This window comes from Lutjanus erythropterus, chromosome 16 (genome assembly GCF_056507025.1).
Source record: "Lutjanus erythropterus isolate fLutEry1 chromosome 16, fLutEry1.hap2, whole genome shotgun sequence".
NCBI lineage: Eukaryota > Metazoa > Chordata > Actinopteri > Lutjaniformes > Lutjanidae > Lutjanus > Lutjanus erythropterus.
This window is the reverse complement of record NC_139332.1, coordinates 11990786-12006441: the sequence shown is the minus strand read 5'-3', so window position 1 is coordinate 12006441 and position 15656 is coordinate 11990786. Positions and strand designations below refer to the sequence as shown.

The following is a 15656-nucleotide window of genomic DNA, read 5'->3' as shown; positions in this document are numbered from 1 at the left end:
ATTTTTCTTAATTGATGTATTAACATTTTGTTGCAGTTTTTAATCTTGAAAAATTGAATTTATTTATTGTTTTTATTTTTGTCAGTGTTGTTTCAGTTTTGCTGTGTATCACACTTTGGGCTGCATGTGTGTATAATGGCTGCTATATAATTAAATGAACAAATGGAAATTCACCCTCTAAATATAAACGCGTTCTGACACTTCTCTTAGTTATTTTCAGTCAGTATGAAGTTTGCAGCTTTTGCTAGTCAGCTAAAGAAATGCTCTGAAGTGTTTTTTGAAGTTCCTGATCTTTCTCAAGTCTGGGTGCCAAAGTTAACAACTTCAACATACAACAAAAAGCTCTCCAACATGACCAAGTTGAATCTCTGACACTCCAACAAAAAAACATTATGAGCTTTGTCTGCTTTTAGAGACAGTTTTTAAGGTGTTTCATATTACTCCACCACTGCAGGCAGAAAGTTTCTCTCAAGTACTTTTTGTGGGCGGCTGCATTCACAAGTGTGTCTGTAAATTGTGTAACAAACTACATGACTGTACTGGCAGACCAACAACCACTTTATGCATTCTGTCTGGGAGGCTAGATCATGAAAAGTTTAGCTGTCGTCTTGTTATCTCGTTTGTCTCATCTATATCCTCCCAAAAAACAAATGCGACTTCAGTAAAGTACCGTAATACAAACACCACGTTTTGCCATTAGAAGCCACCATACTGTGAAAAACATTCAAATGTAAATATCCATCCATGTTTATTAAAACATTTAAATATGATGATTTTTACACTGTGGCTGGTTTCTAGAAAGAAATCAACTTCTTGAGGAAACAGAACAAAATGTCACTCTACACACAAAAATCACAAATGGCACAAAGTAACAATCACAACCACTGAAAAGAATATTGTCCGGTTTTGATGGCAAAAATAAAAATGTTAAAAAAAAGAACTTTCTCGACTTCTGTAACTCATAGTCCTTGTTTTAGGTCACAAAGTATCAGGAAAAAAGAACTGCTGGAGAAAAAAAAAATCAATATCTGTATTTTGTTGAATAATCCTTTGGAGACACCACCAGACCTCTTCCTTTTCTTGCTCCTCGGTAAACAGTTTCAACAATGTCTATCATCTCCTGCTTGTCCTCCATTGTCCAGTTGATCTTGTTGTTGTTACCAGTTCCCAAATCAATCATGATGTGTTTGTTCCTGAAAAAACACCAACAACAATATGAAGTTCTGAAGTTGTACAGTAATTCCTCACTAGTGACAGACAGCAATGATTTATATGAGGAGGTCTTCATACAGCAACTGAGTCGTGAAGTAATGTTGAAATTTAAATCAAATTACAATAATCATTATTTGCGTAAAATTTATATTGATATTTTGAAGTCTAGACCTTGGGTGGCTCACCTGAAAAAGAACATGACGGTGCAGGGGTCGTATAACTCGTACATCTTGTTGAAGTCGGGCACTTCTGTGATGTCCACCAGGTAGATGACGGCAAAATTCTTTACCTGCGAGGACATAGAGTGGAATATCAGTACCAGAGTAAAGCATCAACATCTCATTATAAACAACAAAGCATTCAAGATTACAGACGGAACAACGCGACAGGAGAAAGTCACTTTCTGGATTAAATAAAACAATTTTCTTGGACTACTCCACTTCTTTTTACATTTTAAATTTCTAACTTTGATTTAATACCTTAAAAATATCAATATTCAATACCAAGCGGGGGAAATTAACATAACACTAAAGACAATTTTTTTAAAATTAAAATATACATATAACAAGGCTATGACCTAACCTACCACTTATAAAAAAGATATATTTTTTTTTAGATTAGGCCTTTAAAATGCCTAAATAAACAAATCTTTGAAATTAAGTTAATGTGTGTTAAGCACAACAGCATCTAAGTGAATTTACTTCTGACCATAATCAAAGTATTTTCCTATCAAATGGGATTATTTGAGAATTATAAATAGCGGTCGGGCTGACAACAGTACAGCACACTTGTGATGTTAAAATGGAAACTGGCATCAACCTCTGGAAAGTCTTTATAGGGGTGAGTTAGTCAATTCTTCAGGTGCTTTAATAAATTTGTTGTGTCAGCGTCTTTGTGTTAGCTCTGTAGCATCGGGTGCATGTGGGTTTCCTCATATCCTTCACCTGCCCAGGTTGATTTACCTCAAACTGCACTCCTGCTGTTTTCAGAGGCTCTGTACTTGCCACCGTTTCATGAGCCAACAACAAAACCTGCCATATACCAAGGCCTGTCATAAGCTGTTCTATTCAAAAGGAGCAAATGAGACAAGTGACGAGAAGCAGACTGCACTTTGAGTGAGTGAGAGGAAGCAGGGATATGAAGCTACTGCAAGCAGTGAGTGTGCCACCTCACTGTAGGACACACGAGAAAGTACAAAAATACAGCTTGAACCAGTGTATCAGTATTGTGGAAAATGTTGGTCTATTTTGAAAAATTTTCAGAATCAACTTGTATCAAAAAAAATTCTAGATTTTAATTACACTAGTACCTGCAGTGCCATTTAACACTAGCGTGCATATAATGAAATGGGTTCTTTAAATGACTCTTAAACTAGTTATCTGTCTGCTAACTAATAATTTACAGTTAAATATACAATACAGCAGGAGCTAAACATACTGTTCATGGACTACCACAAACCTCTGTTGCCTTACCTGCAATACCTCAACTTTTTCAATGGACTGCTATAAAACATGGGCATGCTTAAACTAGCTTCAAGTTACATGTTTAAGAAATTATTGCAATGCTTCAGCTGTTTCACAGCCTTAATAGCTCTGGGCAAAATGTCCTGAAAACAATTTACAAATTGCTGATTGAGTGTAAGACACCCAAACATAACATACTGTATTGGGAACGTTGGTAGTAAAATCAGCAACAAACTGTCAAAAGCAGTGAACACAATGATGAATCTTGACATCTGCACAGCATCCCAGAAAAGGACCATTGCATGTTTTGATTGATTGATTACTACAGCTTATGATCATCATCTTATTAATTTCCCATCCCCACTGATGTGAAACAAGATTATTGGCTGGAGATGAAAATAATAATGTTATTCTCAGGTCCATTCATCTTGGGAAATCATCAAAATTGTAAGCCTGTGCAGTTTAAAGATAACAGTGATTTAATGAAATATGGGTTTTGAGTTTTTTTAGAAACTGTTCATCTATTAATTAATGTTAACCACAAAAAGACAAGCTCGCAGTGTGAACTTCAGTCTCATATTTACAAACACAACAGTCGAGGGTAATGTGCGATGCATTTGTCACAGCAGACCAGCAGGCAGTACTACTGAGCATGTTTAGATAGCAGGTGGAAGCTAATAATGCTAATGTAACAACAACACACGGTTTATAGGCTGTATGAGGGACAAATAACCACCTTTTCGGCGATGCTGTAGAGAACTTCGTCCATCTTCATACATGTCGGGTCCCAGTCGTGTCCGAAGCGGATGACGAGCACTCGGTCCTCCTCAGACAGGATGGCTTGATCGACCTGCCAGCCGTTGTGGAGATGTGGCAGCATGTACGACATCTTGACGCTAAGTTGTCGAGTCCCAAACTAAAAAAACAACAAGTTTGTCTTAGATTTCGCATAACTCGACAGCCGGTGATAGTAAAGTTTAATTAACACCCAGCAAAGTCAAAATGTATGTTCATAGTCTGGGCAGAAATGTAAAGTTAGCTTGGTTTGACGTTAGCTAACGCTAGCTATAGCTAAGTTAGCCAAGGAAAAGTCTGGAAGGAGAAAGAATGAAACCTTAAAAGAGAAGAATTAAAATACATAGTGCCTCAAAACTTACCGTAAAATATAAGGGGATGTGTATTTTATAACGAGGTAATATTCAGCGCTGTAAAAACTTAGCGGTAATTTGTTAATGCCAATGTAAACTGGAACCCCGTTGAATGGTGCTAATGTTACCTTTTCGTTTATGTTACGTTGTGGTACGTAAGACGTCGTCAAAACAGCTACGGTGCGGAAGTGACGTTCACATCACGTGTTTTTAATGTGTCCTTTATTTGATATATATATATATATATATATATATATATATATATATATGAAATATATATATAGAGAGAAGTATTTGAAATATTTCAAAATACACAATCACATACATCATTATTATCTTATCATTTAAGTGGTTTTTAAACTAGGGTCCAGCGCCAATAGTGGTCATTGAGTGACTTATAGTGGGTCCTCTGCAAAAAGGAGAAGAGAACTTTTTTGATCACAATTTTTGGAAGAAATAAAGTTGGCCATTTTGATTGATTGTAATTTATACCAATCCTTATTGATCAACTATAGTGACTTTATTATCTTCAAACCAAAAGACAAAATCCTCTCAAGTTGAGCCAGTAATCCCATATGCAAGTATTGTGGGGGTCCTTGACATGAAAAAGTTTGAAAAACCCCTGAGTTTGGGGATACTTCAAAAACTTAATCAATGAGAAATCACAGATTGATTAAATAAGCGCAAATGTATATAATGCAAACATTATATACTAAATTAATTTTATTATTTTATTGCTAACTGGGGAAAATGCTGTGGATTATTTATTCCCCCTACTTAAAGGAATGGAGAAGAATCTTGGATTGACAAGAATCAAACTATAAACTTATATGAAACAATCAAAATATGCCTCACAAACCAAGGCTGTCTTTAGAGTAGACTGGTATGAAGATGGACTCTTTAGTTTTTTACTTATAAGCTTCCAACACTTTTACACCTGTCTTTTATACCTGTTGTGGTCCCAATCTAGATAGAACAGGCAGTAATGAAATTATGAAGGAAGGAGGTACTTCAAGATGATTAAAGTTGTTCATCAGATGTTATCTTTTCTTCAAATACTTTATGTATCTTTCTTTTGTTACCTATTTTCTATCATCGAATGTTGATCTTTTCTTTCTTTTCTCCCATTTGCTATTAGGAAAGATGTCATCTGAGACACTCATACATTTTTATTACCAAATATAGTCAGAGAAATCACTGAAAGCTGACGTTTCCTCAGGCTGTTCGTTTTGCAACAAACAGAAAAAACACTTGACCCATGTTCCTGCATGCCCACTTCCAGGGAGAAATTACTTCACTGCCTTCTCTTGGCTGGTACGACTTAAGGAAATCAGCTGTCATGTTTTTGGATTGTAATAGTGGAAATTCTTTGATTGATGATGCCAATCTCATGTGCCTTTTTGAGAAGTTTCACATCCAAGCTGTCTTTATAGTTTTATATCTTATAGTGTACTAGTGACACACAGCAAGTTTTCATCATATGTTTCCTTCAAACTATAAAAATCGAGGGTCTTAAGAGAGTTTTGACTCTCAAATGCATCCTGGGAAGTCTTAACATGATCATGTTTCTTTAGAAACTTAATTTAATGAGTCGATTAATCTCTGACTTCAAGTTAGAAGAACTCATGTTTATGAGTCTATAAGTGTTCTGAGAATAAATTAACTTGAATAAATAAAACTTGAATATTTATGTTAAGTTAATGAGAGAATATTAGTTTACCACTAAATTCCTGTACATATTTTTACTGTGCATAAAAATATATAATAGTAGTAATATTTAATAAATCAGTATGCAGTAAAGAGACAAGACAAAAACATTTATTGTTGTGCAATTCATTACAGTACAAATAGAACGTACAATGAACAAAGGTTCAAAGGTTATAAGAAAAACTTTCCAGTCTATGACATAGCAGCATATTATGGCACTCCTTAGAGAGAGCATGAATCATCATTAGATACGTTTTGGCCTACTTAAATTTCACCACTAAACTACACAATCACATTACTGTGGCTCTGAATGGCCACGTGATTAACAAAGTCAGACTATTTCACGTTAGACTATTTGGTCGAGGACACATGATTGTTTAACAAACAACGATAGCCAATTTCGCGATAAAAGTAAGAGCTTTCTCCTAACTACCATCAACACTGTAATCATCCCTTAAAGCTGATATAATTCTGTATGGCTGTTTTTCACATTGCACATCAGCCTTCAGTCTTCTGATCAAGTCTCTGAACAGTCTCTCCACCGCAATCACTGCTGAAAAGAAGTGTTAGTCTCTCACCATGTTGGTTATACAAGTCCTCTACTGTAAAACCACACCCTGCTCAGCAAATCAGTTCAGTTTAGATCCCAGGTTGCATGAACCCGCTTTGGACCAGCAGGTGGCGTAAGGAACATTCACATATTTTTTTTCCGGAGACAAACGACTCCACCAGTGGTTCTTTGAACATCCAATGACGACACCTTGAGAAACATATCCACAGTCCATCGATATTCAGTGAGGCAACATGAAAAATCCTGTACAGGATAATGTCTTTCAATCCCTGAGGAGCGCTGATGCTCAGCTGGAACAGACAGTGTTGGGATGAGGTGCAGGTACAGTGGACTGAAACTGTACTCTGGCTGCTCCTAGTCGGTGGGATGCTCTGGACACGAACGGTTCACCTCAAACCACTCGTCTATACACCTGAAACAAGAAGAGGAGGACAACAGGAAATTTTTCAATTGTCACTGAAGAAGGCTGCATCTTTTAAAAGACGATTATTTTAATCTAATTTTCTGGATGATAATGTGTGTTTTCTCAAGATCTTCCAATCACCAACTGACATTATTATTATGTTCCTCTGACTGAGTAAACTATCTAGCATCAAGCAAACATCTTTGCTTGTCCACACACCTGATGAAGGTCTTGGAGAGAATTAATTTAGAAGATCAATGCCACTCTCATGTTAGTCTATAAAATATAAGTCTACTGCAAGCAGCAGGTTAGCTAAGCTTAGCACAGGGAAACAGCTAGCCTGGCTCTGTCCAAAGGTGTCAAAGCCCTGCCTACCAACACCTGTAAAGCCCACTAGATAACAACTCTAACTTGTTTTCAGTCTTTGTGCAACGCTAAACTTACTGGATGTTGTTGGTAAGTTCTTATAGATTGTCTATTTGCACCTGGGTGAGAATAGGTCTACCAAACCCCTTAGTTTAGATATAGAGTGGCTAATTCTCTCTCCTCCCTTGAGGCAGAGTTACTTTTTCAGTTAAATTTTAAATTGTTCATAAACATTTTGTTTCACTTCTTTTCCGTCCACTGATTTCCCACTAGTTTAAAATAGAACTTTTTTTTCTCATTACGGCCTAAAATGACTATAACCTGTTTGAGTTGATTTATTTACATTTTTGTAATTTCTACAAAATGGCTGGAGACGTTTTGCACAAATATCTTTTTATCTTTTGCTAGTGAGAGCCAAGCAGGCCAGCGCCTCAAAATAATCAAATGAGCTTTCACACAGAGTGTTCTGGGTTTACTCAGGAAAATCTAGTAACATCTGTACTACAAGTGTAGTTTGACATTTTGGGAAATACACTTATGTGCTCCCTTGCAAAGACTGATACCACTCTCATATTTGCATGCTAAATCTGACTCACCTACCAGTACATTTAAAGCTCATAATGTAACATGTATCTTGTTTGTTTAATTCCTACAGAGGGGTTATATGCTGTATTATTTCTGAGCTACCTGTTTGTGCTAAGCTAACTGCTGGATGGCAGACATGAGTGAGGTATCAATCTTCTTACCTACTCTTGCTAAAAAAAGTGAATAAGCATATTTCCCCAAAATGTTTAACTATTCATTTAAAACAGCCCATTCATCTACCTGTTTACACTTTGTTCATTTTATGCATTTTACAAACTATTTCTAACTACAATCTGTTCGTTCATGTGTTAATGTTTGTGTGTTAATTACCCTTTATGGTAGATACAGAGGCAGGGCAGCCTGGCAATGGTGTCTCCCTGCTCCAGCTCTTCTAAACAGATGGCACACTCCCCAGAGTCTCTGGACAGGATGTCCTCTGAGAAAGACAATACGGACAGACTGAGAAAACTGAGTAAAAAGCTGCTCACACACCAATTCATGCATCAGATGTTCAGTCACTGAATCCTGCATAACCATCTGTTTAACCTTTGGTACCTGAATACATGTTGTCATCTGTGGCTGGTTGAGAACTGGTGTCCCTCTACAGTTTACAAAGTAAAATCAGAATTCATGAAACACTATAAAATGTCTTTTGCCGAGAAGGTTTTCTTTTGGAGATATTATGTCAATATTGTGCCGATATTATATTGGTATTGTGATAAGAGACTAGACATCATCTTAGATTCTGAATGTTGTTTTAATGTGACATGGTATATGCTCAGTATTCATTAACAAAAAGTTACATTATTTGCTAGCTAGCTACAAAGCTAACAAAATGCTACACTGTTTAGTAGCTAGCTAAAAACATAGCAAAGCACTGCAGTGTTTGCTAGCTAGCTAAAAAGTTAACAAAACATTAGATACTTGCTTGCTAGCCAGCTACAAACTTAACAAAGCACTGCACTGTTAGCCAGCCAAAAAGTTAGCAAAATATTAGATTGTTTGCTAGCTATCTAAAAGTTTTGTGAAATGTTACTTTGTTTGCTAGCTAGTTAAAAAGTTAACAAACATTAGCTACTTTGTTTGCTAGCCAGCCAAAAAGTTAGCAAAATATTAGATTGTTTGCTTGCTTTCATAACGATTTAGAAAACATTACACTGTTTGCTAGCTAGCTAAAAGGTTAACAAATCATTACATTGTACAAAGTGGATAAATACACAGTTTCCAGTGGGAATAGGTTGCGTTTTGTGGAAAGTAGTTTCACTTGTTATTATCCCTATTTTGTATAATAGTTTCATGATATGTTTTACTAACAGGGAGAAAAGTGTCTCTGATCAGATGAACCTGAGATAAGATAATGATTCCTCTTGTGTCACATGTTTACCTATACTGTATTTAGCTTTGTTTACCTGCATATTTAGCTAGGACAGGCCCTACTGTCAATACCTGAGGCGAAGGAGTAACCAGGACTGTTTGCAGCGCTTCATGCTTACATATTTAAATGAATCCTGCAGTGGTGTTGAGATAGAATCATTCAAATGTACTTTAAAATTATTTGCATCTGTACGCCTGTGATAAGCTAAGACACGCTGTGCGGTCTATGAGCTGCATATGAGCTGCATATGAGCTGTATATTTATCAGTAACATGCATGCTGCTGTGGGTGTGTGCCAGCTGCAAACTGTTTTTGCATCCGCACATGTAAGATGAGGAGAAATCTGCTCTTGTTTGCATGTATGCAACACTCTCAAACCTGGGTTGTGTCTGTTCACAGGAAGTGTGTGTAGTAACAACTGTCTGTCTACAAGACCTGTTTGCCTTTCCTGTGTAGGTATGTGTGTACTACGCACATGGTCACACACACAGTTAGCCTGCACTCATTTAGGAGGCTGTGTCAGCGTGCAACTGCATCACGTGGCTGTATTCATTTTTATTGTTTCATGCTACACTATGATGTCTAGTACAGGTGCGTTTCTGTGATAATGAGTTCTTTGCATGAGAATAATTTAATGCTATGTGACAGGCTTTAAGTCGCATAAATGTTTAAAGTCTGACTAGTCGTTATCTTTTTACTGCTTCCTGATTAATCAGCAATTAAAGAGACAATCAAAGAAAATCAGGAGGGACATCAGGTCATATTTCAAGCTAAAACAACATTTTTGAAGGCCCATTATCTACCATTAGCCAACAGCTAATGTTAGCATTCAACCACTTCTTAGCTAGTCTGACTCACTGGATGCACACTGCAGGTATAAGTCTGCAATCGGTCACTAGCTTCAAGTGGCATGGCAGCGTCCGCTATCTATGTTTTCCGAGTCCCCACAAAACAACATCGTCCTCCCTGCGATCTACATGCTGAAAATGTTAGCAAGGAGGTGGTTAATGCCAACGTTAAGTCACGGTAGCTAAAGGGTTATCAAAAATGTTTTACTTTGAAAAAAGGCTCCACGTTTTTACCATCCATTGTCTTTTCAGAGGCTGATCAATGAGGAAGTCCGTCACATTTTTCTTTTGATACCAGCATATGACCTAGCTTCCCATCCACAGCATGACATCAGAGGAAAACGGTCACCATGTGAATATTGCGAATTATGTTTGTCACTCTGTATTATGTTGTTGACTGCTTAATAATACAGAACATATTATAAACATATATATATTGTTTTCTCACTGTTGTAGGTGAGGCGTGTTTTGCTGAAACACATGAGCAGGTGCTTCTCTATTTCGTCCGACGCCATGAACTTGGAGCAGACAGGACAATGGAAGCCTGGGAGGAAAACACAAGAGACAAGAACATGAGGACCCAGATGTGCCATCTTCTCTCTGATAACTTTTTATTGATATGTACACAGCAGAGGGCGTGGGACAGTTCACAGGAGTTTAATCCTACATGACCTGACGCCTGCATGCATGTAGAGCTCTCTGTCTACTGTAAACAATCTGTTACAATCTATACGCCTGATCATTACAAGCTTTAGGTCTCACTGATCATTAAACTGACTACAAAACACATCTTTATGCTGAGATGCCTCCACATTTATTGCGGTCCTTTATTAATTCATAATTTGACCCACATACACATCACAGTACAAAGATTACTCGGGCAGGTGTTACTTGACCTGAGATAACATAACCTGCTGTTTAATGTTATAACACCTCGGGCAAGAAGAGGACTACAAATGCATCATATGTGCAGGCTGTCATTACCTCTGTGCCTGGTGTGTTTGTGTTGAGTGTTTGTAAAGGAGGTGAGGAAATAGGACAAGCCTGTGGACACGGTTTCAGGCCTGCAGAGTCACCATCACATGGATCTGCGTTATTAATGATTAGACTTCCTCATGAGGAAAATTACCTCTGCCGGTAATTAGAAGGTGGAGAGACCAAAATTCAGAGGTATTTATGTTTATTGACCATGGTGTGACCGATGAGGAAATTGTGCCATGGGTCATTTCCAAGAACTCCAACAGCGATAAGGATTCAGGAGACACTATAAAATGTTAAAACTTTTGTTTGGGAGATTTTCTTGTCCAGTGATATGGATGTATCAGTCCTGTTACATTACATTAGATTCAGTGATATCATTTTCTGAATTTACCAAACTGTTACAGCTGTTACTTGCCTTTACCCACTTAGACTGGATTACACCAACAAAGATTAATTTAATCTAAGATTAGTTCTAATCAGAGTGGAATAAAACTAGATTTAAATTGAGTAAATCCAAACTTAAAATTAAGCAGAGCTCTGTTGCACAATTAAAACATAATGTCCATTTTGTAAATCCAAGTGTATTCATGTAAACTGAAATTAGAGGTGCTTGCTTAACCAAAGAAAAAAGAATAAAGAAATATTCCTGCATTCCTTAATAAAAAGTTACATCATTTGCTAGCTAGCTACAAAGTTAAGAAAACGTTACTTTTGTTTGCTAGCTAGCTAAAAAATTGACAGAACAATATTTTGTTCGCTTGCCAGCTAACAAGTTGACAAATCATTACTTTGTTTGCTACCTAGCCAAAAAGTTAGTTAACACTAGCCTAGCTATGCATGATGGCTCAGCAGAGCTCCTTCTTTAAAAACAACTTGTTGGCAACACTGATGGAGGAATGTGGCCAAAAAATAGAGGATTAAAAAAAATGGACAACAGCACAGGAAGGAAAACTTTGACTGCTTGGCTGCTGGCAGCAACTGGTAGACTGTTAACAGATCAAGTGGAGTGAAAGGAAGAAGATGCATCAAATTAAATTGAGTTGAGTCAGTCACTTAACTTTCGTTAAGGAAATTGATTATTTTGTTAAGTCTATCTCAAAAAGGAAGCCATTTTAAAAGATAAACCTTCTCAAGTTAATAGTGTGTCACAGTTTAAAGTTTTGGTGCAACAGATAAGAATTTAATATTGGTTAGGGTAAAAACTAAACTGCAGTTTTTCTCTTAATTTTACGCTAGTTTAAAAGTTTGGTGAAACACAATTTAAAGTTAAACCATGATTTAACCAAGTTTAAAAATTAATCCTTGTTGGTTCATCCCAGCCTTCGTCATTATATCCACATTACTGATGATTATAAATTAAAAAAAAAAAATCATTGTGTTAATACTTAAGAAAGCACTAATAATCATTCCCAATATTGACAAGTACTGATATTGCAGTGTTTGGTCAAAAATGTATTTTGTCCATATCACCTAGCACAAGGTTGTGCTCTGCTTTGCTGTGGATTGGTCTGGAGACAATCCACCGGTTGAAAAGCTGTTAGATTTGCGGATTCAGGAAGTTTGCGTGCATGTGCGTGTATGTGCATGTGTGTGTGTGTGTGTGTGTCGGTCAATGTGTAACCAGCAGGAAGCTCTTATCTGCTGACCTACATAATGCACTCTTCCCTCTCAGCCAGGGTGAAAAACAAGCCAGTTTTGCAAGACAGAGGAGAGGCAAAACAAGACAGGCAGCCGTGCAGTACAGTAGAACCACCTGTGGCTACAATAAAAGAGCAGAAGTGCTAAACAAAGGACTCAGTCATCATCACACTGCTATTATCATGTGCCAGGTATCACATGTCAGATGGAAAAATACTAAGCAACTTTGACACTAATGTATATATCTAATGAATGATATTGTGTGGGAGTGTCACAAACATTTGGTAATTACTGCACATGAACTAACATGTTGACTAAACTCATACTGAGTTGCATAATCACAGAGTTGAGACCAGAAACATTACAGATAAACGTCACATGAGATTAAACAATAACCTCAGGGTAAAATGGTGATGATATATAGTGTGTTAAGAGCAATGAACAAGCCATAACTGTTACAAAAGATAGATTAAAATAACATAATGCACAACAAGGTCTCTACTGAGAAGAATGAACAAAGAGTACTTCAGGGACCATAGGAAATCAGTCAGTTGTCAGTTGTTAATCAGTTAGTTGTCAACTTTTAAATCAATCCCTAACTATTCCTTGAAGAAAAATACCTTTGCAATATATATTATATTTTAGCATACTTAAGTGTGTTTGCAGTCAGATTGATCATGAGTGAACTTCAAGTGCAGTGTGTTATTGATTAGTTAACTTGAAGTTTGTTATTTCGGAAACAGTTATCAGTATATTTTACTTGTCATTAAACGACAGAACACCACAATTTTAAATATACTTTTACGCCCTAAAGTAGGACAACTTGAAATATGCCAAGTACATTTAAAGTATATGACTGTGCATATATGTACTAGCATGCATGCTTGATTATTAAAATTAAAAGTCTAGAGTTTGTGCTACTTTTTTAAATTACGACAAAGTACACCTTAAAATAAACTTCTATTAAAGTGCATTTTTTGTAAGTATACTTAAATACACTTGTAATGAAGTGAAATGTAAGTACGTTATAATAAAGCATACTAAAAGGACTTGAAACTTAGTAAACTAAAGTATTTACAATTTTGTATACTTTTTTTGAAAGTGCACTACACTTACAATGAAGTATACTTCTTGTAAATACACTGAAATACCATGTTAAGTATTGCAGAATTAGTACACTTATTATTAGAACATTGAAGTTGAACTTCATGACATCTATTTGGAAGTACACTTTAAATATACTTTAAATTATGCACATAAAGTACATATATACTTATAATAACTTTAGTATTATTAATTTGTATTTCTAATACACTAAAGTATACTACTTTTTGAGACATTTGAGGACGTCATCTTTTGAGTTTTGGCAAACACTGATCAACATTTTTACCGTTTTCTGACATTAAATAATCAATTAATCAAGAAAATGATCAATAATGAAAATAATCGTTAGTTGTAGCCGAAAATAAGACATTACTCGTGTGGATGTGACAGCCTTCTTTCCAGATGTTTCGTGGAGTAACTGTCTTACCTCCCAGCAGGCGAGGAGACAGGTGAGCCGGTAGGGAGCCTATAAGCAACCTGTGGCCCTCAGGAGGCAGCTGGCCCTCGTCGTCACCATCCGTGCCATCGAGTCCGTGTGACCCTGACCTGCCGCCGGCCGGTATACTGAGGCCGGAGCTGGTCGGCCCTCCACCTGTGTACCTGATCCGGGGGCCATCTGGTCCGTTTGTGTACCTGAACCCCGCGATCCTGTCCCCTCCGCTGGAGTTTCCAGACGGGAGGTCGGAGCTGGAATACGCCCGAGCTCTGCCATCAAACACTGGGCTGCTCTGTTTGGCCCCCATGCTGCTGTCGCAGGCTTTACCTCCTCGGGTTTTTGTTGTGAGCGTTAAAGTTTTTAGCCACGACACATGGTTACAGTGAGTTGTGAAGAAGTGACACCGACAAAGGAAACAAAGGCTGACACATGAACAACAAAGAAAGCGAGGCGATCCAACATCTTAAAGTTTCATGGTGCGTCCTGTGCGTAAAGTGCGCACTCACTGACGCATAACTTAATTTCCAAATGGTCGTGTGTGTGTTTTTTTTTCTTGGCAGAGCCCTTCCCCCTTTTTTTTTCAACAATGGAAAAATAAAAAAGATGAAATCGCTTCAGTTTTAAGTCTTCAGTTCCACCACTTCAGACCAGGACGTCCGCGTACGTATCGACCCTCAGCCCATCTGGTGGAAGTTTGTTTTTGTGCTCAGCCGTGGCCGTCTGGAAAGAAAAATAAAAGCAGGGATTGCCCTCCTCCCCCCTGAGACGCAGCTCCGTCATACTGCACAAAGTTCACCAGGATGAGACACATTCGCCTTCAAAGTAAAAGCGGTGAACTTCACACTTTGGTTAAAAAATGTTATGATGAACAGTGGAAGTTACTGTAGAATATAGACTGTAGAGGGCTTGGAAAACACTAATCAATCATTTTCAATTTATTTTCACCATGTTCTGATATTTTACGGACCAAACGACTAATTAATCAATCAAGGAAATAATGGACAGATTAAATGATGATGCAGCTCTAATACTATTTTTCATAGGACTGCAACTAATGATTATTGAGTTAATGAGTTAATCTGCTGATCATTTTTTGATTAAATATTTAAGCAATTATGAATAAATAGCACATAATAAATAAATAATAAATCATTTAAAATATTCATGTAATTTAAAGTAAAAGCAGAAAACTCCTACATTTGAGAAGCTTGAACCTTGAAATGTTTTTTGTGAAAAATGACTTAAACAGTTGTCAAAATAAAAATATAATAAAGCACTGAGTACTTTTACTTTTAGTCCTATTTATTGCTGCTCAAGTAAATGGTCTGAATACTTCTGACACTACTGAGCCACAGATATATAAAACACTGCCCTGAACATTTATTTATATTTAGTTACTATATTTTCTGGTTGATCATTTGTTTTCAATTTGTGCAATTTGATTTCAGGCACTGAAAGTATGGATTATTGCGATCTTATAGACATAATTATTATGTTGTTTCTCCCAAATCAATCAAAGATTTAATGTACTCACTTGGTGATCAGTGGTGTTTTCTCAAACGACTGTAAGTAAATTCTTGAAATTGGTTGAAACTTAAGGGTTGTCAGATTATACTCACAAAAAGTGGAAAATGCAATGGGTCATCTCACCCAAATTAAAATTCTATAAAAAATATGCAAAACACAGATTGTCTAACCTTAGCTTGTCGTCAAACGGAAACAACTACCGCTGAAAACCTCGCACCTTTTGTGCTTTTACTTTGAAGGCCTCACCACAGCTTCCCATCTTGTCTCCAGCTTGACGCAGCTCCGAGAGAGCG

The 15656-nt window shown here is 36.9% G+C and overlaps 2 protein-coding genes across 3 annotated transcripts; both read right to left on the bottom strand.

The window, feature by feature from the left end:
• Positions 1–781: 781 nt before the first annotated feature.
• On the bottom strand, positions 782–3904 carry txnl4a (thioredoxin-like 4A). Its single transcript, XM_084738382.1, has 4 exons — positions 3833–3904; positions 3412–3591; positions 1398–1501; positions 782–1193 (listed from the first exon to the last, which is right to left on the bottom strand). The coding sequence occupies exons 2-4, from the start codon at positions 3562–3564 to the stop codon at positions 1022–1024; spliced, it is 429 nt and encodes a 142-aa protein (XP_084594508.1). The 5' UTR covers positions 3565–3591; positions 3833–3904; the 3' UTR covers positions 782–1021.
• Positions 3905–5619: 1715 nt separating this feature from the next.
• On the bottom strand, positions 5620–14599 carry LOC146312777 (E3 ubiquitin-protein ligase ZNRF2-like). 2 transcript variants are annotated; one of them, XR_014772005.1, is made up of 4 exons: positions 13828–14599; positions 10126–10221; positions 7786–7914; positions 5620–6513 (listed from the first exon to the last, which is right to left on the bottom strand). XR_014772005.1 is itself a non-coding variant. In XM_084738381.1 (4 exons), the coding sequence occupies exons 1-4, from the start codon at positions 14141–14143 to the stop codon at positions 6456–6458; spliced, it is 576 nt and encodes a 191-aa protein (XP_084594507.1). In that variant the 5' UTR covers positions 14144–14593; the 3' UTR covers positions 5620–6455. The 2 variants fall into 2 exon arrangements, 1 of the variants encoding a protein (XP_084594507.1); XM_084738381.1 differs by having other exon boundaries at positions 7786–7891; positions 13828–14593.
• Positions 14600–15656: the final 1057 nt, after the last annotated feature.

Excerpts from the sequence above, each read along its gene's own strand:
- txnl4a (XM_084738382.1), bottom strand. The coding sequence starts at position 3,564 with ATGTCGTACATGCTGCCACATCTCCACAACGGCTGGCAGGTCGATCAA. Across the intron at positions 1,502-3,411 it reads TCTACAGCATCGCCGAAAAG|GTAAAGAATTTTGCCGTCAT; the intron begins GTGGTTATTTGT and ends ATGTCCTCGCAG. Across the intron at positions 1,194-1,397 it reads ACCGTCATGTTCTTTTTCAG|GAACAAACACATCATGATTG; the intron begins GTGAGCCACCCA and ends GTGTTTTTTCAG.
- LOC146312777 (XM_084738381.1), bottom strand. The coding sequence starts at position 14,143 with ATGGGGGCCAAACAGAGCAGCCCAGTGTTTGATGGCAGAGCTCGGGCG. Across the intron at positions 7,892-10,125 it reads AACACGCCTCACCTACAACA|AGGACATCCTGTCCAGAGAC; the intron begins GTGAGAAAACAA and ends TGTCTTTCTCAG. Across the intron at positions 6,514-7,785 it reads CTCTGTATCTACCATAAAGG|GTGTATAGACGAGTGGTTTG; the intron begins GTAATTAACACA and ends TTCTTGTTTCAG.